At 35.3% G+C, this 23,547-nt stretch overlaps 4 protein-coding genes across 10 annotated transcripts in view; 1 reads left to right on the top strand and 3 right to left on the bottom strand.

Moving 5' to 3' along the window:
- Window positions 1–129: 129 nt before the first annotated feature.
- On the bottom strand, window positions 130–11,260 carry LOC109532869 (rho GTPase-activating protein conundrum). 4 transcript variants are annotated; one of them, XM_019897956.2, is made up of 12 exons: window positions 10,725–11,260; window positions 5,163–5,314; window positions 4,406–4,647; window positions 4,225–4,352; window positions 2,442–2,697; window positions 2,204–2,389; window positions 1,998–2,148; window positions 1,600–1,944; window positions 1,333–1,534; window positions 1,062–1,275; window positions 830–904; window positions 539–652 (listed from the first exon to the last, which is right to left on the bottom strand). In XM_019897956.2, exons 2-11 carry the CDS (start codon window positions 5,257–5,259, stop codon window positions 878–880), a joined length of 1,848 nt encoding a protein of 615 aa, XP_019753515.1. In that variant the 5' UTR covers window positions 5,260–5,314; window positions 10,725–11,260; the 3' UTR covers window positions 539–652; window positions 830–877. The 4 variants fall into 4 exon arrangements, with proteins under 4 accessions (XP_019753512.1, XP_019753513.1, XP_019753514.1 ...); XM_019897953.2 differs by lacking the exon at window positions 830–904 and having other exon boundaries at window positions 130–652; window positions 10,725–11,252; XM_019897954.2 differs by lacking the exons at window positions 830–904; window positions 10,725–11,260 and adding an exon at window positions 7,282–7,477 and having other exon boundaries at window positions 130–652.
- A 1,571-nt stretch (window positions 11,261–12,831) lies between these two features.
- Window positions 12,832–18,072, bottom strand: LOC109532866 (nodal modulator 1). The gene is made up of 13 exons (XM_019897949.2): window positions 17,855–18,072; window positions 17,590–17,689; window positions 17,252–17,535; window positions 17,024–17,189; window positions 16,737–16,973; window positions 16,515–16,680; window positions 16,196–16,454; window positions 15,948–16,123; window positions 15,717–15,895; window positions 14,936–15,652; window positions 14,664–14,857; window positions 14,353–14,605; window positions 12,832–14,302 (listed from the first exon to the last, which is right to left on the bottom strand). The coding sequence occupies exons 1-13, from the start codon at window positions 17,989–17,991 to the stop codon at window positions 13,682–13,684; spliced, it is 3,489 nt and encodes a 1,162-aa protein (XP_019753508.1). The 5' UTR covers window positions 17,992–18,072; the 3' UTR covers window positions 12,832–13,681.
- A 159-nt stretch (window positions 18,073–18,231) lies between these two features.
- On the top strand, window positions 18,232–20,311 carry LOC109532867 (putative Dol-P-Glc:Glc(2)Man(9)GlcNAc(2)-PP-Dol alpha-1,2-glucosyltransferase). Its single transcript, XM_019897951.2, has 5 exons — window positions 18,232–18,574; window positions 18,634–18,795; window positions 18,855–19,014; window positions 19,076–19,215; window positions 19,276–20,311. Exons 1-5 carry the CDS (start codon window positions 18,416–18,418, stop codon window positions 20,020–20,022), a joined length of 1,368 nt encoding a protein of 455 aa, XP_019753510.1. The 5' UTR covers window positions 18,232–18,415; the 3' UTR covers window positions 20,023–20,311.
- Window positions 20,312–21,057: 746 nt separating this feature from the next.
- Window positions 21,058–23,547, bottom strand: part of LOC109532949 (solute carrier family 41 member 1) — a 16,376-nt gene continuing 13,886 nt past the window's right edge. Inside the window, exons 1-6 of one of the 4 annotated variants that reach the window (XM_019898105.2) lie at window positions 23,386–23,520; window positions 22,580–22,883; window positions 22,347–22,526; window positions 22,002–22,293; window positions 21,766–21,949; window positions 21,058–21,709 (exon numbers count right to left, since the gene is read on the bottom strand). In XM_019898105.2, coding sequence (XP_019753664.2) covers window positions 21,184–21,709; window positions 21,766–21,949; window positions 22,002–22,293; window positions 22,347–22,526; window positions 22,580–22,861 — 1,464 coding nt within the window. In that variant the 5' untranslated portion in view covers window positions 22,862–22,883; window positions 23,386–23,520 and the 3' untranslated portion in view covers window positions 21,058–21,183. Of the gene's footprint in view, window positions 21,710–21,765; window positions 21,950–22,001; window positions 22,294–22,346; window positions 22,527–22,579; window positions 22,884–23,023; window positions 23,152–23,312; window positions 23,521–23,547 lie in introns of those variants that run through there. The other 3 variants (XM_048670560.1, XM_019898104.2, XM_019898103.2) reach the window with 3 other exon arrangements.

The following is a 23,547-nucleotide window of genomic DNA, read 5'->3' as shown; positions in this document are numbered from 1 at the left end:
ATTTCACTACTTCGAACCACTCAATTCGAATTCACCTGAAAAAATGTTTCAGGCTCAATATCAGGAAATAAACAACTTTTTTCCTAAAATGTCTTTATTTTGGCACATGTGGTCGACATTAAAACATAGTTATTATGTTCGATTATATTTTAAGATTAATACCGTTAGAATCACAATATAACGTTTATCTGATGAGCATGATTTAACAGTTAGTTAGTACGTTCCTAAAATTACTGGAGGTATTTGGTAGATAATAAACGCTTTGAATCTGTTGAAATTCAAACAGAAATGTCGTTAAGTTTTTTAAGGTGGATTTGAAACTAATAGTTCCCTAATGGATTTTAGTCTGGTGGAAAAATTTTCGTCACTTCACAGCAAAGTTACGGAATTTACATTGCCGTTACCGAGCAGGTATAATCAAAAGCTAAAATAAATAGAACAAAAACCGGTATTCAAACTAGACTGAGCTAATTAAGTTGAAAAACAAAAGATTCAATTTCGAAACATTCGCAATATTAAAACGTGGATAAGTTAACGGAATGAGTTTTAACACTAAATGCTACACATAAAAGTCCTTTTTGATTCTTGGTAAATTCATTGCACCTGGTTCGTACTGAGTACTACTTCTCACTAACTTTGTTTTTCCTGACCGCTGAAAAATAAAATGCATTTTAAACATTTTTTACATGTACGAAAGTGAAAACTGCACTACGAAATAGAAGTAAAATAATACCAAATGTTTTTTTTCAAAAGCAACTAATGAGTCCCTGCATCCAATAAACTTCTGCACTTTGGCTGAAATTTTAATACGTAATTCCCATGCACTTACTTAATGAATACTGACTAGCTGGGTTAGATCTGTTGTCAGTGATGTTAACTAGTTAAACAGGAAGTTGTATAGCGTCTATCAACAAATAAAAATTGGTTAAAAATGTTATTGAATGAGTAAAACATGAATAAACAGTGCTGAGGCCTCGAACCAACCCGGTTTACACGGACGAACTAACCAACCACCTGTAGCTTCCCATATCAGACAAACTTGCATTTTTTACACAACTTACCATTTTCCTTTCTTTGTCCTTTCCCAGGTCTTTTCTGACTTGGGCTTTTCGTTGGGCTTCTCTCGCCTGAGATGCCAAATAATTGGGTACTGTCCAGAGTTTTTTCCCTGCTTTCAGAAGAGTCTCCATGATACAGCAGCAAACTGCGGCACCATTAATTTGCTTGGCCAGTTCTTCCTTAGTCACTTGTTTATCAATGAATTTTCGATTATCCCTAAAGGCAAAAACTGGGATTCTTTGCCATGCTTGTTGGTATTAGTTGATGATTTACCTGGGTAAAAGTAATTTTGGAGGAAAAAATGAGGGAGCAGTAATCATGGCCACATTGTGCAGTCCCATTCTGTTTTTGCTTTCATGCTCTATAATATTTAGGAGAAAACTGAGCACAATCCGGAAGGTATTCCGATGTTCGATCGGAAGCATTAAAACCAGCAAATTCAATGACCGAATTTTGTCCTCAATATTTGGAATAGCTACATAAAACAAGAAGTAAGCGGTGTTCTTAGTAGCAATCCATTGTAATACGAAATATACCTACATCCAGCTTTATAAAACATATCAAAGAGCTCCATGGTAAAAATGGGATCTGGCAAGTCTCTAAGTAATTTCTTAAGAGCTCCAGTCAGTTCGTGCACAGTGGCATTTCGCAGCAATTCCTCAACATGTGGTCGGCTATTGTAAAATTTTAACTCTATTTCCGAGCACAAAGTCTCCAATTTTTGCTTCTGTCCCGCTAGCCTTAAGATACCATCCTCGGTAATGCACCTTGTGTTCAGTTGCGTAATAAGGCACTGGAATATTACAGGTACCATGGAATTATCCGCTGGTGTTGGCATGTCACGCATTACTAAAGTTGATAAGTTTACTCCAAAAACGTTACCACCTAAAATGAACTCACATGCTTAAAATTAGCCTAGCTAAAGCTGCGTAAATTACCTTTGCTTTTTGTACTGGCCTTTTTCTTATGATAGCTTATTTTATACTGATCAAATATGGCAACTAATTCCACATATAACAGTGGCTTTAAATACTGATATTCACTATCGCTAAGTTCATCTACACACACTCCATCTTCTAATTCCCAATTCTAAAATCACAATAACTGAATAATAACAGATGGGGGGTAACTTCCGATTGCATACCGTTGATTCATTCTTATTATTTACTTCACTTTGCTTAATCAGTCCTTCAAAGCTAATAGCTTCATTTTCGTTAGGTTCGTTACAATGAATGTAGACGGTGCTACAATGATTGTTCGTTGTTACAATATTATTGCTGGTCCTGGTTAATTGAGTATGCAAATTTGGAGTATGTCCCGTAAATATATCCTTAAATTTTATTAAATAGATACAAGCAATTCTTTTCATTGCATCAACAAACCGAATTTTGCGACTTCAGAGGCTGCAAATGTACCTCTGTGGTCGGATCACTGCCACTTCGGCCCCTTAGAGGAAAGATTGGAGAACCACTTTCGGTAAGCGGCTGGTATCCTTTCAATACCACATTTTCTGACCCTAAGTGGGCAATATCTCCTTTGTTATCATATCGAGTGAACTTTTTCCCACCTTGTAAAGGTTCACTCGAAGTCCATTTTATTTTCGATTTTTTGCTTATTTGTTGCGTGGGTTCGGAGGGACTGAAATTCACATATCGGTTATTGATAGACATTTTTTCATGCTTCGAAAACTAATAAAAAATCCGCGGAATTTATATTTTAACACGTTACGGCTCAAGAAAATGCAACAGAAATGTTCCTTGCAGTGTGGATATTAAGATTGCCAATCAGGGTGTTTCAAATAATAGGTATACAACAACCTATGGATTATAATCAATCAGCTTAAAATACAATGAAGCAACAGCCCAATTGCCCAAAATGTGATAATCTTGTAACAGTAACAAATTATATATATAGTAAAATAGTCCAAATAAATCAAGACAAACATCTTGAACTTCCCTGTACCTCGGCAGCAGAGCAGTTGCAAGCCTAATTTATAGGAACGTTTCACCATCCTATTTCAAGTTGAATGATTATATAGCGGATGTTTCTTGAAAGACCCTGTATTTCAGCATATTTGCGCATTCAACTAAAAAGCTGACATTTTCGACGCAATTAAAACACCACATGCACCAGATAAAAGCCTTGAATCATTGACTCAAGTAACACTCCTATTAAGTAAACTTCAACAAAATGTTTTACCGTAGGAACGAAAAAAGAACCATTTAGGAACCATCAAACACACGTAACTAATTGAAAACCCATTGGAAAATGGTCTAATTCGCATAATCCAATTAACTTCGCAAAAGATAATGCAAATGAGTAATGAAGTATGCATAGTTTTCCGATGATAATACTGGTCAAGCTTTTTGAGCTACGGATAGCCAAGGCGATGGAAATATTATTACAGCAACCGCATTAAGAGTGTACAGAAATATTACATGTTGGATAGTTAATTTAGTAAAAAAGTAATTTTTTATATTTATTTAGAATTGATAAGAATTCATATGAATCCACTGCTAACGAATAAATTTATTTTTCTATTGAATTTCAATCGCAAAACAGGTTTTCTTTACTGTATTATCATGCGCCCCGTTCTGGCTTTCCCATCGTAAATATTTTGTTTGAGGTTTTTAACTTAAATAATTGAACAAAAATATATTCAGTCCGCTACTGCAATGTTGATTCATGAATGAATATGGAAGGTAGTTCTGAGCTGGGATCTAATAGGCGCCGGCCTTAATTTTTGTTAGGCGAACCTTGAGATCTACAAGCGCAGGCTTTGTACACAAAAACCATAAGGACGAGGCGTGAATGTTAATATCTTTTAATAAGTGAACGCTTATTTTTTTTTGTTATATCGGGAAACATCATAAAGCGCCTCAGTTTTTTTTAAAGAATTACACATGTCCTTGTATGCGTTGCAAGCAAGCAGTTATTAGCTAAACACAACACTATCACGTCTAACATACCCACGATTTCTATAGTGAAGGTTCATAATTTTTCGGAGTTTCCGGCAACACCCCCACTTTTTTGAGCACCAAAGATCAAAAATTTAAATTAATTCATTGATCATCTATTTGTGAATAAATATTTTGGTTTTGACAATCAATCGGACTTAAAATTTTGTTAGCAAACAATTAAAAAAAAATGTAAAAAAGTACTTACAATGGAGGTAGCGAGGATAATTGATGATCTTCGTCAGAAGTGAGATCTTCGTTTTGCGAATTGGGATTGTCCCCTGAATCTAATGAATCCGGTGTGGCACTTCTGGACCTTGTTCCAGTACTAGAAGTCTGAAAAAATACAAGAATGAACAACAAATTTTATAAAAGTAACAAATTTTTACCTCAACGTTCCAAGCAACATCTCTAACATCTTGGCGATGTTTTCTGCGTGGCTGACGACTACGCAGAGTTTTATTAAGGGTTGCGACTCGCGATCGAACAGTTTGAGCCTGCTTTTCAGTCAAATGACTTTGCCTGACTGAGTCTTTTACCACATTTTCCGAAATTTCATGCCCTTGTTGGTAAAGTTGATTTAGATTTGAAAGACCCGCTTTTACTAGAAAATCTGTGGCCTGTTCAGCCTCTGAGATAAAAAAAATATACCACATTAGTCACAAAACTTTTATTAAAATAAGAAAGATAAATGCGCAAACATGCTCTTATATTTAGTATTACGCCCTTCTATTTTCCGTTCATGTCTAGAGGCAAACGTAAAATTAACTGAATGTATTTATCCAAAAAATCACACACCACAGTAAAAAGATTAAGCACCTTATATTACCCATATTTAATCCCAGCCAGAAAATCACCATTATTTGCAACATCCATCAAATCAACCTCAAATGCAGGTCAAATATTGATACTTTATGTTAATGTCAATACAAAAACAAATCCGATAATACCAATAAATTGAAATTGAGGATTAATTTCTCTCATGGTAATTTAAGTATTTGCAAGGAAATAAGTACTTATCTTGGTTGACGCGGATTTTTATTTTCAAAACATTTTTTTGATTGGGCGCTTTGCCTCAAATTTGGTGTTTTTTGAAGACAGACAAAAAGTTTGCTAAAGTAGTCAATGCCGACCACAATTTCCTACCGTTTGGAATAAGATCCTCTAATTCTAACGTGTTGATATCATTTTGAGTATCTTTGACTTCATCCAAATAATATCGCAGAAGGTCTTCTGATTCCATAACTTAAAAATTTTAAGCATTTATATCGGACGATACATTCCTCTGGTCGTTGATTCTGAAAGAGAAAGTTTACGTGTGAAATATAATTAATAAATATTTACATATACAATATAATGGAAGTAAAAGAGTGAAAATCTTAACTGTGAGCTTAAATACCACGAGAATAATATACAATACTTATAGTTTTTGAGTTGGTGGATCGTTTATCGATGTTGCGTGAAATAGGAAAAACATAAGTTTTAATTTAACCAGAACAGTATCGGTGAACGAACGATTATTAAGGTCACTAATCGGGCTGATTTCTATAAACCATTGCTAAATAAAATTTATAAAATTATTTAGCAACTTATTAAATATCTGTATCAACGATAAAATTAACCTGGCGATTAACACATATCGTTCGATGGGGTCATTCAGTTGCAAAATATACATACAGAGATTAAAAAATCATTTTCACTTCAGTTAGGTGTTTGAACAAAAGATTAGTAGTACAAAAGACAAAGAGTTGACTTATTAAATAATCCGTATTCAATGCGATATTGTCAAGGATGAAGTATTTAGACCATTTCGATTTATCAATGAGCACAGCCATTGCGTAAAGTGGAACACCTAACCCACATAAAGGCAATTTCAAAACTCAATTCTAGAACAGATATTTAAGTTTTTTGCTTTGATATTGACTGAAGTAATTTTTGCTGCTTTTAGGCGTGTATATTTCTTTACAGGTAAATCTTGGAAAAATTATGTATGGGGTGAAGATTTTATCTGGAATAAATTCGCTACCGGGTGGGCGCATGATTTTTCTAAAAATTCCCAATACACGTCAGCATTTTAATGTATTCAACCACATAAACTAACATTTTTAGTTAGAGACTAAATCCGATTGGGGGTGGTTTATATTTACGCGTTTCATGAATTTTCAGAAAAATCACTTACCTCGCCGCTAGAGAATTTATTCCAGTTATGTATACAATGTAAAATGTGTGAATCATCCTTAAAGCACATTGTGAAAAAATGAATTGTTTTTCAAAGAAGACTTTGCACTGTTCAAATTTTCTCGATTAAAACTGAATCACTTTATTGGATTAACAAAGCGCAATTATTCAAAAATTAAAGCGTGGAAGAAACTGTTTTTGATGGCGTCATTCAATGGATCGTCATGGCAATTTTTATCTAGTAATAGCTTGGTTTTCTTTATTAATTTGTTATTATTAGTGAACTAAATGTAATTTCTACAGCTGTGTTAGCTTAATTTTCCTAGCAGACTGTTTATCGGCAAAGACTAATTGCGCAAATGAATTAACTGTAACTAGATGATTAGGTTACTCATGAGAGATCACACTTTTGCTTTAAGTGCTTGCAATTACAAAACCGAAATTTATCTAGAGAAAGTTGCTATTTTACTTGTGTATCTTTTTGCGTAAAGTAATTTTCGCCTTATCCTCCTTTACTAGGTCAGAAAATTGCTGGTATTATTTGCGCTATCTGGTATATAATGTAAAAACATTGAGATACGCAAAATAATACATACCCATGCAAGTACACAAGCGAAGCGAGACTTGTCAATGACTCGTTTCATTAATTATAACTACTGAACTTCAAATGGTTTCTAAAAATTTCGGGGTCACCTCGAGAAAGTGTTTTATAGCTTTTGGATTACCTTACTTGTACTTTTGCAACTGCTGATTCTTGTCGGCTTTTATTAAGTCTCAATAACACCCAAATACTTTCAAATCAACCGAAAATCCCGGCTTCTTGGAACAGTGATTCCTCATTGTTCAAAGAATTTTCCACAGTACATACTTACATATATAAGATTAAGATTAGGTCACCTGAATAGGTAGGTATATCCATTTTATTTATTTCCTCATGAAAACATTCTATACAGGGTTAGTCAGATTATACAAGCAGCATTTGCACAGACCGCCCTTCACTATACACCCTAATTTGAAATTAAATTTGTTTTGCATATGCAGGGTATCAACGTTTTTTAGTCTTTTAGTCCTGTTTCTATACACTTACCTTATAGGAGGATTTTCGATAAAAATAATGCAGTTTTCTTAAAATGTCAAGAGAGTTAAATCATACCAATGCTGGAAATAGCACTGATTAATATATTAGCTTCTTAGGACCAATTAGAGCACAATTTTCGCAGTTCAAAATAAAAAATTAACACAATTAGCGGCAATAGAATATGATACCACATGAAAGTAAATATTTGCCGACCTGTGATGCTTTTAAGGTCGTATAGATAAGGTATCGTTGGTTTCGATCATATCTTAACTATTACTGGTTTGGCGACAACAACCATGGAAATACCAACATAACGTGCATATATGTACCTATCTCGTGGTAGGTAAATAACCATTTTTTAATTTTTTTGAAATTCTTTAATGCAAATGAGCAAAAACAAAACTTTGGGTGTTGAGCACTTTGTCTTTCCTAATGGGCAACATTTCATTTAGTAATAGTTGTAGGCCGTTACACTGAAAGTGAAAAAAGAAGCATTCAGATGATAAATGGCGCAAATAAAATACCTTTATCGACTTAGCATCACATTATTTTTTTTGTTACCTTAACGTATGCATGTACATGTGTGTACCAATTGCACTTCCATAAAACACGTTTTGCTAGAAAACAGACCGTATTAGAACATAAAATGCAAAAATTAACTGTATAGTCAGATAATACGATAGCGATGTTTGCTCACATGTGGTGTTGCTGGAACGAATCATATTTCCCGCATAAAAGTTGTCTTTTTCATCGATTTTTTCAAGTCTTTCGAAAATACACAGATTTCGGTCCGATACCTCAACGAAGATTATAAAACAGCAAGTCTTGCTTGAGCAGTTTCCAGTTTTCACGCTTCCATGGTACGTAGTTCCGACCAATGATTACATCACAATAAAATTAAAACAAAAACCTACGCTCGAATAAAATTAAAAGTGAAAGGAAAAAAGTAGAAGAATATTCAAAATCATTAGGACTTAATCATCCATTAAAATTGCATGGGGAATTGCTTTAAATGTTCATTATTGATATTACTGTTTTTATTGTTTAGTTGAACGAGTTTCTATTTTCTGTTGTTATGTCGTGCCAGATTTATCGATTTCGTCCAAATTGAAATGAAGTGAACTCCACTTTGCCCAGTGTCAGTAAATTATGACAAATTAATTTCAAAGCCATTTGACTCGAATTGAGTCAACCCATTGCATTATGCAACTTGCTGCAATTCATTAGATTAGATACCATAGAAAAAAAATCATTTTTGTGCATGCATCAAATGCGACACATCATCGTGCTATCGTTGGAACATGCGTCAGATGTATTGAGAAAAGCTTATCTCTACTGATTTTCCTGCACACAATATTTCTGAAATTTTCATTCTAAACAGAGACCAGCTCAATTTTTTGCACATTTTCAAAATCTGAAAGAGTATGGACAGTTTACCATTTCGACACGGTTGTGGCTTCAAAAGTCTAACTTCCGCACAGGACAAAGCATCTGCTTGAAAATATCCCAGATTCCAGAAAACTCTTCAATATTCGTATCTTTAAAAATTCATTATAGACCGACCGTTTTTGCTCATTTCTCGAAAACAAAATGAGCAAGAACGCTCATTTTTACATCGTTCCAGTGAGAACTAAATGGCCTTTTTAGAATGTGAACCATCGATAAGAGAATGTTGGCAGTTTTCTCAAAAACGCCTTGACTTCAAGAAGTTTTAGATTTGCGTTTTTTTTTTAAGTTGGAAAATCGACTCAAACATGACGCTGCATTTTTCGAAGTTTCTCATGAACCATTTGAGCCACATAATTCGTTTTGCCATAGTTGGATATAGAATTGAAAACTCCATTCAGTGATAACAACAGGATTGAGGATATTCGAGTAGTTTTGACCCAGAAAGCGAAATTTGAATATCATACATTAGCTGTTTGATAATACTAACTTCCAAGCGGGATCTAACAGCAATTTTTTTAAATCTACCCTGAAAATGGACTGTTTCCCATTTACAACACCACTGGATGGGTACCTAATAGCGGCTTTTAATTTGATTTCAAATAGCGGCTTTTAATTTGATTTCAAACATAATTAGCATTGCCAAGTGTCTGTTATCGGTTGCAGTCGTAATTGTACATTCAAAACGAATAATATTGTGCATACATTCAGTGGAAGACGGGGTGACGACGAGTGGACCTGAATAGAAATGAGTCCTGGGATCCCAAAGGTTAGGCGTATCAGAATGCGGCCCAACAAAAGTCGAATTTATTGAATTAACATTGATTTGAGCCATCAGTAAATCGGCCACTTCCAAGCCGTTAATTGAATCGAGCAAATCAATCACGAAAATAAAATTTAACACTAATTTATCTCGTTCTAATGCTAAGTTAACAACGCAGTAAATGAATTAAGTGCATTTTAAGCCGTCGTAAAACTTAGCAAGGTTTATTGCCAAATTAAATTTAATTCGTAACACGTCTGAAAAATGATCTCTAATTAATTTTTTCTATTAGCTTCATTTCAAGCTTGTGGGATAGGAAAGTGGCAACCATGGCCACTCCTCTAGGTCTAGTAGAGATATAATAAATCTCATTTCATGCGCTTTGTTAAAGCCACATACATCATGATTAAAGTGTCTAACCGTTTTTCAAAAGCGGGTGGGCCTCGAATAGAAAATTATACCTTTTTAAAGAGAGGTGAATTCGCATGATGTAGCATAATCAATCGGAATACGAAAAATCAAACACAACAAACAAAATTTAGTCGACTTTTTGGGAAGACGCTCTATTACATGACTTGAAAAAATGTATTTTTATTTTACTTAACTATTTTTTTCAATTTTTGATTGAAAAGGGCAATGTTCCCCTAAAAAGAACATTATTTGGACACACAAGTGATGTTTTGTTTGCAATTACAGCAAAAATAAACTTTAACTTTTGAAAGTAAAAAATAGAAATATATAAAACTGTATTTTATGCAAAGGTATATAAAAAGAGTGTTCAGTTGGGAAACTTGAATAAGAGAAAAGTTTGACAATAAAGTGCTTTTTTATGATCGTGGCTTGTGGGTAACAGTAACAATTATGATTCATTGTAATATAAAATATGTATTTTATAAATTGCAAATACTTTGCTACAAGAGGGAGGTTTGAACTAAAAAAAAATCGGCAATTAACTAGTTTTGCAAAGTGGTGAATTTCAGTGAAAGAAACAAAACCTCATTTCCACAAAAAGGGGTGCTTTTTGTAATAAAGGTTGTTAGTGTAAGGTGAGCATAATAGTTGATAATTGATTTTCAAAAATGTATTTCAACAGTGTAAAATCAAACCGATAGTATGCCACATGCGTAACTTTTACATACACCCTGTATATAATCAGTTCTATAAAACCTGCCTTATTTAATTAACTTCATAATTATTTTGGCATTGCTTTGTAAATGCCAATCGGAAAATATCTTCAACTTACCTGTTGTTGTTCCTGTTGCTCCTGCAGGATTTATGTAATGTTGGGTTAGACGTCACTGCACCGAATTAATCAAAAAGGAACTTAAACTTCTTTGAGGCTTGATAACTGTTCAAACTATTTATACTGAAGAGCGGTCGAAATGTTGTGATACAAAATATAAATATTTACAAGTTTATTTGTTTCCCTGGAAGCGCATGAAAATAAATCAAAACATAAGGTTCCCTAACATTTACTAACACAGACGGGTTAAGAGACGAATTTTGATACAAAAGAAAACGCAATAAAACCTTGATGAAGCACCATAAACCGCCGCAAAACGAAAAACATCAGTACTGATTAAAACTCGACGTTCTTACTTCAAACTATCACTAACTTAGCACCAGCACGTATCTATCCAGGGCAACATTTAATTAAATTTTTCAGTTCATTTAATACGTCAACAAAATGTATTGAAAACAAAGCCTAGTATAGAAACGTCTGTTCGTTTCTCTGTTACAACTGCATCATTCCTATTTACTATAAAAGATAAAATTCGTATCATCCTTTGAGGCAGAGAAGGAACAACATATGGCGCTCTGGGGGTACCACCAACTTAGTCATTCATTATATTTAAAGAATTGTCATGTCTAAAACCTACTCGTTTCATTTTCATAGCTGAACGACTCCTCTGGAGCAACCAAGACAGAACATTCGTTATCACACCAGGTAAACGAGGAACGGTAAGCAGGTAACACAAATTATTCATTCATTATTTAGACCTCCCACTCTATTGGCAGCGCTCTTGCGGGCTTAGCAACCAAGCTTTCAATTTAGCGCCATATTCAATTTTCTTTTAGACTTTTTACGGTTATGGGATACAAAAATACAGACCAATAAGCCTTGTTCTATGATACAGACAAAGCAATTGCATATATATGTATTGGTACTTTTTACACTGAAACTATAAATATTCCATATTAGAAAACTAAATAAAGTTATCACAAACAAAATCCCTATTTAATAATGGTTTTTGGAGAATATTTGACATCGTTATAAAGCATGTTATCAATAACCGGTTGAATATCTTTATAGCAGTTATTACAATTGATGATACATAATCATCGGTTAGCATTAACATTTCTGAAATACTTACAGCCTGAAGGGTGCTAGGGAGCAAAAAAACGGGAATAGTCGGACGGATCCTGGCCGGAAAAATTGAAGGTGTGTGTCGCAGTAGAACACCATTTCTTACATAATAAAGCAGTCTACTATGGAAAACCATTTAAAGTTGAAAAAATGAGCGAAAAAAGTTGAAAATTGCAAATCTGAGCAGTCCCTAGTTAGAGTACAAAAAGCGTTCAATTTAGAGTGTAATTCACATCCGAAAAAGACTAATAATTGAATGTGTGTTCGCAGCAGAGCACCCGTATGTTAAATAATAAAGCAGTCTACTGTGGAAAACCTGACCATTTAAGGTTGAAAAAATGAGCGAAAAAAGTTGAAACTTGCAAAGCTGAGCAGCTACTTAGAGTTCATAAAGCGTTCAAGTTAGAGTGTAATTCACAACAAAAAAGACTAATAATTGATGTTGTGATAGCCCCTATTTTACATAGTAAAGCAGTCTACTGTGGCAAATTTGACTAGTTAAGATTGAGCAAAAAAGACTTGAAACTCGAACTGTTCTTATTGATAATGTGTATAAGAACCGTTTAATTTCATGTTTAATTCACGAAAACAAAAAGTAATTTTCTGGTTTTGGGCTCTCTGGATTTTGATAATAAAAAGTGACTTCCGTTGTAGATTATCCCTTTAATAACACTTTTTTCTTAGCGACATTTCTTCCGAAAATCCTTTTCAACGTCCTTTCGACGTTGGAAAGATCACCATTCTCCCCTGCTTGGGTGGCAACAGTTTCCAACTCATGATTTCTCATTGCTTTCTTCTGCTCGCAGCATTAAAGCGACGGAAAAGTTAACTTTATTACTGTGGTAATTTGGGCTTTTCGAACTTATGCAGCTTTCGGTAAGTTTTTATTCTCATATAAGCTTGCATTTGATGATGTTGCATACTTATAATAATTGAACTTTTCTTGCAAATTCGGTCTGTGCAGCGGTAAGAAAACAAAACGTTCTTTTAGCTAAGAAGCTTTCGGAATTTATTTTTTTTCCTTAATCATGGTGAGAAAGATTACAACATTATAAGAAACAATAAATCTACAGACTAACGAACAAGAAGGTCCGCAATTTTCAAAACTTTAGAACCCTTTGGTTTTTTTTAAATTCTTCTAAGAATGGAATGTAGATTAACGCTAAGGGAAACAGTCTTTGGTCAGCCCCGGCCCTTTAAACTTTATGTGGCAATAACATGAAAGTTCGCATGGAAAACTCAACTAATTTATTATTTACTTTTACTCATAGGTACATACTATATATTTCAATATTACACTAATATATTACATCAGGCTTGAATAGTAAATCCTGCTAAAAATGTATTTATAGCTCACCACAACTATAGATAGCCCCAAATTCCCAACCCTTTAGATCAAATCGGACAACACATACTATAACAAATACTGTGGTCTACTTGAGGTCGCACCATATGGGAAGCTCTCTTATTATGAGTTTTACGGATAACTTATATTTCAGAAGTTATCAATCAAAAATTTTATTTTCTGAGATACCCGGCATGACTGCAAAAAATTAATATATCTGATGGGTGCATTTTAGGTTTTGGACCAATTAGAACAACCTTTTTTAACAACATTAATAATAGAAAAGTTTGCCATATGCCGCGAACTTAAGCAGACACTAGATCTCAACCAGTCAAAGACGTGAATTTCAAAGAAGTTTGCAACTAAACTTCATTAACTATACTTGCAAATATATACAGAACAATTTTTCCTTTTTGACCCTTCTCGAATAAAACCAGATTAACTAAACCACCAGTTGCTATATAAATTTATCTATCTATTGTAGTACCTAATTACTTTTTTTCTGCCTATGCTTTCTTGTGTTGTTAATGTCTTCAACTAGTTGGTCAATATCATTATCGTAATCATTAACCGATCTATAATTGCTGGAGATGGGAATATAAGCACTCAAGTTCTCAATATTGAAATTCAAGTGCTCCTTTAAAAGATCCAAAACAATTTGAATATTGTACGCCACTATTAAAACAACAAATATAAATACTATGGCCCAAACAGAAGTCTGTTTAATGGGCTGTTCTTTGACGTTGGTTTTCGGGTTGAAATTGATTTCAATATATTTGAAAGAGGAATTGGCGTTAAAATACTCAATCAAAGGTCTACCTTTGAGGCTATGTGAAGGTTCCAGGTGAATAGAGTAGTCGTTATTGTCCAATTGAAGCGTAGGGAGATGGACGAGAATGCCGTGATTGCGATTTTTCTCAATTTTTGCATTAAGGTTGTCTATAGAAGTGGTGTAAATTAGCGAAGGATTGGTCGTCTCCCGGTAAAGGTTCACTTTCAAGAACCGATAATGCTCCACATTCTCAGCAACAATTTTCAGAAGCACGTCTGTTATCATAACCGGCCGGAAAACTTTAATGTGTAGATCTTTGGCATCTTCATTGATATTCTGAAAAATGACAATTCTCAGACACAATTTTCACATTCCTATAAACCCACCTTTATTAAAATAGACGATGGACTAGTTCTTTCCACCAAATCGGCTTGGTTATTTCCCACTTGAACATAAACCTTAAAGCTGCAAAAGGGCTGCAAGCCCCGAATCCTAAAAGCTCCCGAACCATCAGTATAACTTTCTTCAGAGATTCCCGTGCAATTTTCTATTCCTGAAGCAATAATGTTGACGTTCTCAAAAGCATCGTCATTTACTGTGGTCAATCTTCCAAAGGCGCTGAAAGCCACGCGCTTTCCACTGCAAGGGAATTATTTTCATTTACTCGCTCAGGAAATGTTTTTTTTTTACAACTCACGTCAACTGAATGTTAATTGTTTGGCCTTCTTGGACAGGGATTAATTTAGCGGAAGGCTCAAAACGGTACTCCTTCATCATTGGTCGCAGAAAATAGTCACTAGCGCTTAGTGAGTGGAAGGTGATACGTCCACTCGAGTCAGTTTGCAGGTTTCGCCGGAAACTTTGGTCGCCGGACAGAGACAAAAGAACGCCCTAGAATAAGTCAAAAATTCCAAAATGTGCACCCATAAATAATTTCCCCGGTTGAGGTGTGATTAAACTAGCACTTACTTCCAGGGGTGATTGATCATTCTCGTCCAAAACTTCAACGATAATCTCCGCTAATTTTTGAGCTATGAAATTACCCTGATTGTCTGGACCAATGAAAGTATACGACTCCTTTTGAGCGCTAATTTTGTACTCATATACCCCATCAAAAGGAGCGAATTTGTACAGGCCTTGAGAGTTGGTTTGCATCGACTCAATTTCATGAGTTAGCGTATTTTCTATGCTGATTGTAACGTCGGGCAAAGGAGGTTGAATTTGGCCCTGAAATACTTTGCCCAATACGGCATTGAGTTTGTCCCCCAGTTGAGCACAGTCCGAACTTCCTTCAATTTCAACACTCTCAGGGGAAAACCGTAATTTGTCTGATTTGGGAGTAATTGTAGCTGGTTCAGAAGGTTTCAGCATTAAACTGATTTTGTAGTGGTCGTTAGAAAACACGACAGTCTTTGAAACTTCTTCATTTCCAATACGTATGCTCAGGTCTATCGGACCATAGTCTCTTCCTGCCAGCATTTTCAGTTCAGTCAAGTGCTTTTGGGCATTTAACGTAATTTGGTTGCTTTCAGATGGAGCACTGTACGCGACTGTGTTGAAACCAAAGTCATGGCAGCTGCTTATTGAAAAGGAATATTTTCCAGGATGAGCGAGACAACTTGAAGTTACTCCTGCGCCAATTGGCACAGTTTCTGTCTTTCCTTCCTTTAATGTTTTGTAAGTTATCTGAAAACATGCTTAGTTTTACCCCTAAAAGACACATTCTAGCTTGTTGATAACGAAGTCATACCGTGGCATCATGTGAAGAAATGAATTGCAGCTGATACCCTGTCTGAATAAACGGCTCTATTTCCACAACTTCGGCGTTAATATTTACAGATTGTCTTGAGTACTTCCAGCAGATTTTGTTTTTCGAAAAGGCGACTTCATACACTCCCGGATGAATATCGCTACCCGAGTACAGTGCATCTAAACAATTCAGGATTATTGCCTTTTTTCGAGTAATTTTTGGTCTACTCACTTTGTACAGGAACTATTATATTATCTGACGCAGATTCTAAGATCACGTACAAGCCATCACAATCTTGTTTTCGAATACATTTCAATCTTCCGGAAAACGAAGATTTCAGTTGCGAGAAAACCAAACCCTCTATATGTGCATTTGCGACTTCAATTGTATGTTTAAGGGGGAAAAATCTAAAAGATATCTCCGATTGGTAGCGGGGTATTGATGTCTTATATGACAAAACTGGGCTACCTGATACTTACTGTATTCCATTTTCGTTGTCTTCATCGCCAACCTTAACACTCACTTCATACTGCCCGGGAGACAAGTATTTGCAAAATTCTGTTTTCTCATCGGTATCAGTTTCTACTAACATGGAAGACTGGGTGTGAGTAACGGAAACATGCTGGGGTTTGTCACTGATGACTTTGCCACATACTTTAAAAGCTGAAGGAACTAAATTGGGCAACTTCTGCATAGTTGTGTCTATATTCACAGTTACTTCATCAAATTTTACGTTTTCTGAAATTCGGTTTCAAGATAGTCAATATCAAACCAAGCAGAGACAAGTTTTATAATCACCTGCTTCTGCTTTGATACGATAGGTTCCTACTTTCAATTTTTCCAGCTTATATCCTCCGGTTTTATCACTTTTGGTGATTTCTTGTCCATTCAAGAATATTTTCGCGTTCGAAATGGGTTGGTTTTTGCCATTTGCCACTTCTCCCGAAATGGTGAACCCAATTACCTTTACAATTATACCATCAAAATATCAATATTTAAGACTAAAACGTTTAACTGTACCTGAAACTTCTCGCTTAACTGTACACTGGTATGTCCAATGGAAAATTCAATTCTTTCTGGCAAGTAATAGATATTTGCGTCTTTATAGTAAGGAGTAACAAAATAGTTTCCAGAAGGTATTACTGGGAAAACAAATTTGCCTGATGCTCCTGTAGTAACATGGCAAAGATACTGGTCTTTGCCTGACAAATTCGGCATTTGATTATTACTGCAACCTTCTACAGCTGTATGTTTTTCCTGTAATTTAGTCATTGGATTTCTGTTTTTTTTTTTAAATCAATACATGCCTTCTTTTGATTGAATAGCGCTATTATAGTGTTTTGTACAGGATTTCCTTCGGCAGTTAAAATGCTTCCAGTTACATCGTACCCTTGAACTAGTAAGCTATTTGAATCTAAGTCAGTGTTCCCTTCGGTTACTTCGACATTCACGGAACTCTTCAACAACTTCCATCTACAAATAATGGAGAACGAGATGCAAAATGCTTTTCAGGTTTACCGGTTCAGCTTTTTCACCTTGGATGGGATATTGATACAGAGTATGAACCAGGGAAAACCGGAGAAAATGAAAAACTGCCATCAGCAAGAGTTTCTGTGGTTCTTATTCCTTCTTTAGATGATAATTTCACAGTCACTCCTGATGGCCCCCCAGCTAAATTTCCTAAGCTGCCAACCTTGCCTGTAATACCAAACCCTTCAAACTTGAAATTAATGTCTTTTCCTTGGCTGCATGGATCAGTTCCATCAATGGTGAGACTGATTTCTTTAGGAGTAAAACTCCACCCAGGAGGTGGCGATAACTAGAAGGGATAACTTTGAAATTAGCAATTAAAACGTGAAGCTGATTAAGTTACCTTTAGTTTTAATTCGCCTTTATCATACAGGGGCACGAAATAGTATCCATTGTTTGGGGCACAGTTGGTTCTGTCTTTTACAATTCCTTGCTTTGTTACTCTATTGGAAAATAATTAAGCACTTTACTTTTTTGAATTAGGAGCTAAATGAGGAAAATTAACTTTAACATCTTTACCCATATCAGATGAGTGTTTCACTGATGGACTTGTGGTATTTTCAGGCCTGTTGTCTTGATAATATAATTTAAAAATATATTATACTCACAATTTAACCTCAACTTTGGAGAAATCAATGGGAACATGACTTTGAATAAATCCTCCACAACCCACCACATCATCAGCAGAAACCAGAGATGATAATTGTTTTAATAGAAGGATTATATAAAAGTATCTAATACACATTTCTGCTATAATTTTAATCACAAAATATACACATACAAACTTCACTTAGTGCTGATGGCCACTAAGGCAAGGTTGTCAGCTCAGTAAAAATTTCCTTCTCTTCGTAAATGCCCTTTATTACATTTAACAGGTAATATAATTATCCATATTGGATTTGATACTACTCCACAATTCTCTCAGGTATCGGTAAGCACTCCTAACCAGTGAATGGAGTCGCTATAAGGCATTTTACTTTAGAAGAACTTTCTAGGATTGGCTACACTGATCGCATTTCAGCAATACCAGTGTGGGCACTTTCGCTTAAATGTCACAAATTGTCAGCAATTTTGAGGCTAACATTAGTTTTTGAAAATGTTCAAAGTGATTATTGTTTTGAGTTCAGCTGCTTAGATTTTTTAAAACCATTACTGTGCTGCTAATAAAAATGAAGCCGCTAAACATATTTTTTATATCAGTTTTTGCCATTTATGCTACTCTTTCCAAAATTTTGTTTGATAAGGTTTATCGCACCTCAAATCTGATTGTGGATGAAGAGTTCCATCTTCCACTCGGGGAAGAGTATTGCAAATTCAACTTCCAAGTTGTAAGTTTCGTTTAAGAGTAACGCCGATAGTTTCTGTGACTGGGGACTATTTTTTTTAGTGGGACCCCAAAGTTACAACCTTGCCAGGCTTGTACTTAATAAGCTCCATTTTACTTGGCCCCCTTGAACTATGTTCTACATATTGGCTTCGAGCAGTTTCACTGCTCTTTTCTTGCGTGAACTTAATTCTCTTCTATATTATTTTCTCTAAAATAACGGCGGTAAGCAATTATATTTTCAATTCCACACCTTTTATATTAATGTTTTAATGCCTTTGTAGGGCGGATGGCAAAAGGTTTTTTCAGCTCTCATGATGACTCTTCTGCCTCCCTTGTATTTCTTGGCCCATATTTACTACACGGACACAGTTTCCTTAACTACCATCCTTCTTTTCATTATTTTACATGAAAAAGACTATCATTATGCTGCATCGATTGTTGGTAAGTTTTCGACAACTGTTTAAATTTCCTGAATGTTTCCCGTGCAATGGATCAATTTCAGGCTTCTGTTCTATAATATGTCGTCAAACCAATGTAGTATTTGTTGCCATTTATGGGGGCAAATACATATTAACAGAACTGTATGGGAGTTGGGCGCAAAAAAGCGCTCCATTGAGGAGAGCAGGAAGATTCCCGGTCAAAGTAAGTTCCCGATAACCCCCATAGCATCTAAAAAATTAAACTAAATTTGTTTTATTTTAGAATTTGAAGGCGTTTCTTTCAGATATGCTGACAAAGCCTTTAAAATCTGTGGCGGCTACTACAATTCAATTTTGGCTGAATGCTGCTTGTTATATCAGCGTCTTAATTTCCTTTTTGATTTTCTTGTTGATAAACGGCGGTATAGTTGTTGGGGACCGAAGTTCACACCAAATGTCGATTAATGTACCGCAACTGTTCTATTTCAGTCTGTTTTGCCTGGTTTTCGGTTGGCCCCATTTCGTTGGAGAAGTCTTTAATTTCTTGAGTTTCGTTAAACGCCATAAATTGTTAATTTTATTGGGCGCCCTGCTTGCGTTTATCGCGGTTCACTACAATACTGTGGTACATCCTTATTTATTAGCTGATAATCGGCATTTTATGTTTTATATTTGGATCAGATTTTATGGTAAATATTGGTGGTTTCGGTATGCGTTGATTCCCATTTACATGTTCTCGTTTTATGTAATCATTAAAACATTGTGGGATAAGAAAGATGTTAGCTTTTTTATTTTGTTCACTTTTGGTGTTTCTGTATTGCTGATTAGCCAAAGTCTACTCGACTTAAGGTATTTTTTCATTCCGTATATTATAATTCGTTTTAAGATGAAGAACGTAGATTCGGCTGTTTTTAATGTTATGCTCGAGTTCGTCACATACGTTGCCATGAATTTGTTCACTTTTAACATATTTTTTACCAAAACATTTTACTGGAGTGATAGCGAGTATCCGCAGAGAATTGCTTGGTGAAACTCAAACACCCAATGCAATGTTATGTATATAGTATTTTTCTATGACATATTTGTAAAAGTATGTATATTTTTTTAAAGACAAAGCCACGGAACGAAGGAACACACTGTTTTTTCATTACAAGTTTCCAGCTGTTACTTAAAAGGTTTGAACAGATATAAAGACTGTACTTGTTGTTACTTAACTTAGTTATTATTATTTTTGGTAAACGTGTTTTGTCGCCATTGTTTAGATATAGGGTAGTTAGTGTTTTTGTTTTAATTATCCATAAAGAAAAAACATTTTTAAATTTTGCTGTTTTTGTTCTAAAGTTCCCGGACTATTTCGAAACCTCTTTAAATCGTTTCCATTCCGTATTTTTTAGCTCTGGCAGTAGTGTGCGAATAGGAGCGGGACTTTGTTGTTTTTAGGTAAAAATTGCGCTCTAGTGATTTGCTCCCTGTTCAAAAATTATTTATCCGGTGAATTTAAAAACCTTGCTACGCCCCGTTTCGGATAAAAAAACCGTTTAATTTATAGTATCATTGGGTAAGTCCCTAAGGGTAGTAAGTAAACAATCGTTAATTAAAACACGTGCTTCCCACCTCTTCATTGAAATATTTTGTACTCTCACATGTTGCCACTATTCTTTTTCTTGACTGCCTTTTGAACTGAAAATTAAATTGAAATATTACGCGGAATGATTCGGTTGAAGAACAAGGAAATTGTTCTAAAATGTGCGTTAATTAGCTGCGGCAGAAACAATGGTCCAATAATAGAATAAATACGAATGATTATTATGGAATATCAACATGACACCCTTCGAAAAGTCTTTATGGAATCGCAGGAGGCAATTTCCAGAGAACGCGTATATTTCCATTTTTTCCGATAATTTTTATTTGGGAAAAACCATCTTTGCCCGTCGGTGCTAAATCTCAGGACCTTTCAACAACTAAACATTTTTCGGAAGCATACTCGAATAATTTCGCAGTTAAATCATTCATTTAGATTTCAAAAATCATTAAGGAACACTATGCAGGTATAAAATAAAAACGCTTTTTATAGGCTAATTTTGTATTAAAAATAAATTATTAATAGGTGCAACAGAACAGGCATTAGACTACTTATGTATAAAATGTGTATGATCTACATCAATATCACAATAGAAAAGTAATATTTGATTTAATCAACTTGCACATCATGGTCGGAGACCAGGTACAAGAACTGAAAAGCAATTGCTAGTAAAGTGATACCAAGCAAATCCCCAGCGGAAGTCAAGTATGGGATAGCGGAATTATCCGGATCGATCTTTTTTTTCCACATCCAATGAATCATAATATAAGCTACGTAAAGTAAGGTTGCTACTTGCATAATTGCTGCTAACAAATATACTACTACGAAAACAGAACTGAGAGATGTATCGCCATCCTTAATATAATCGATGGTGTAGATAAAAATTACATGACCGGGAATGACCATCGTCATTAAAACTCTGGTAGTTCTTGCGTGTCCATCATGCCCGCAAAAGGCAGTCATGGGAGAAATGAAGATTTTTTTAGCTTCATCTTCATCGTGAGAATTTCCCGAATTCAACATACCCAGTTCAGCCTCTTTGTGCAAAGCTGTGGAGATTCTACTTGACTGTACTGCCACTAAATTACCGCCAACACCATTTATTACCGGTTGAAAAACGGCGATTCCTTCAAATCTAAAAAACCACAGTTTCATCAGGTTTAAATTAAAATTATCAATCGCCTTTGTCACCTGGAAACCATGAAATCTAATATAAGTCCACCTATAGAACTGATAAGCATCGCTCCAACAACAGGAGTCCATCCATGGAAAAGGACTTCTCGAGTTTGCGGGTTTTTTTTCGCAATCCATACCCATAGCGGAATAGCTAAAATGTATACGGCAATAATCAGCGGTGCCAACCAATCTTGCTGACCTACAATCGGGTGATTATTGATGTTGCAATAAATAATTTACCATGCATTTACCAATAGAGTCATATAAAAATGTCGACACATAAGAGAGCAAAGTTAACGATGTAATGTCTCCTAAACTAGCGGCAATAGGCGTTGCTACATTATCTGGATTAATTTTACAGTGTCGTGAAAACACTATAACTCCGGCAGTAATTAGCCCTAAGACGAAGCTAGCAATTGATACAGTGATCAAGCTACTAGCGCATAGAATATAGGCATGATCCAGTTCTACTTCGTTGCTTTTTATTCCACCCATAATAATAGCGACGAGCGCACCAAGAAAACCGACCACAATAGCTTGGCTCTTAAAAATTGAAAAACTAGTTACGTTTCACGGAAATTGTTGCGAAAAATTACCTGAATAAGCGTTAAATTTCCGACGATAATACTGATTTTCTGCTGGGTAGTGTCCATATGACCCAAGTTCGCTTGCGTGGATAATCTGGATGCGAGGGTCATTTCCAGATTGCCTTTCAGCCCCAGCAGAGCTGGTATTAGGATGACAAGCTCTGATATTTCTTCAAATACTGGCCAGTGCTAAAAACGGCCAACTATATAAAATGTTTTGGCCCTTGCAAGTCTATTTTTACCTGTATTCTATCCAGAACCAGTCCAGCAAATACCATTCCAAATCCAGCAATGAGAAATGGTATGAACACTTGAATCGCGATGGAAAAGAAAGTTTCTTCGGCTTGAACATCTTTGACGATCTCCTCAGCCACTTTAACGGGTATTTTTCCATTGTCATTTTCATTGTTTTCTGATTCTGCTATAGTGGCTACCACCATTTCTATTGTCGAATGCTCGAGCCCGCAGTTTGGCTCAGAGGATTTAGGACAGTTGGGTGTTTGTATATGGTTGCTGCTGGCCATGTTTCCTCCATCGCTGTCTTTGCTGAAAGGAAATTAATCTGGTTCTTATCAACACTTGAGTTAACTCTCTACTTTGAGACGCTTGGGTTATCTCAACACTTCCAAGTTGCCTAATATGCAACACAACTGCAAAGCGATTAAAAAATAGTGCGAACGAATTACCTGCTCATTAAACTGGCAACACAAAAAATTAATAAGTTTGCGGATCATGAACTAAATTCATTACATTTTGTGTGGCTGCTACCGCATATTCAAACAAATTAGTTGCAGCGCTATTGACGAACGCACGTTCGCTTTGTAATAATGTCATAATAAAAACTAAAAACATTGATATTATGATATAATGTAGTTAATTGATTAGGTACCAAGTCATAGTCGGCGAAATTTAGCATTTGTTTGCATATTAAATCTTGCTTTTTATATACGGCACGTTGACTCGACGTATACCTACTTTAAATTTGAAAAAACCGCTTAGTAGCAGGCCAAACTACATTCAACCATGGTCATTTTCTACTCTCACCTACCACTTTAGTTGGGAAATTCCGCTTAAAAAGCAATATTTTTGGCTGTCCACGTGTTCTTTTTAAAAAATGTTTGCCGATGCGGCGGACGTTGTTTAAATGACTACATCGTTTTTCAGACTGAATAAAATACGTTTCTAGCTGTGTCTCGACGTATCGATCCAG

The sequence above is a fragment of the Dendroctonus ponderosae genome, unplaced genomic scaffold (assembly GCF_020466585.1).
Source record: "Dendroctonus ponderosae isolate FM_Combo_2020 unplaced genomic scaffold, Dpon_F_20191213v2 Dpon_F_20191213_1, whole genome shotgun sequence".
NCBI lineage: Eukaryota > Metazoa > Arthropoda > Insecta > Coleoptera > Curculionidae > Dendroctonus > Dendroctonus ponderosae.
Note: the sequence above shows the minus strand (reverse complement) of the source record. Positions and strands in the feature narration are given on the sequence as shown.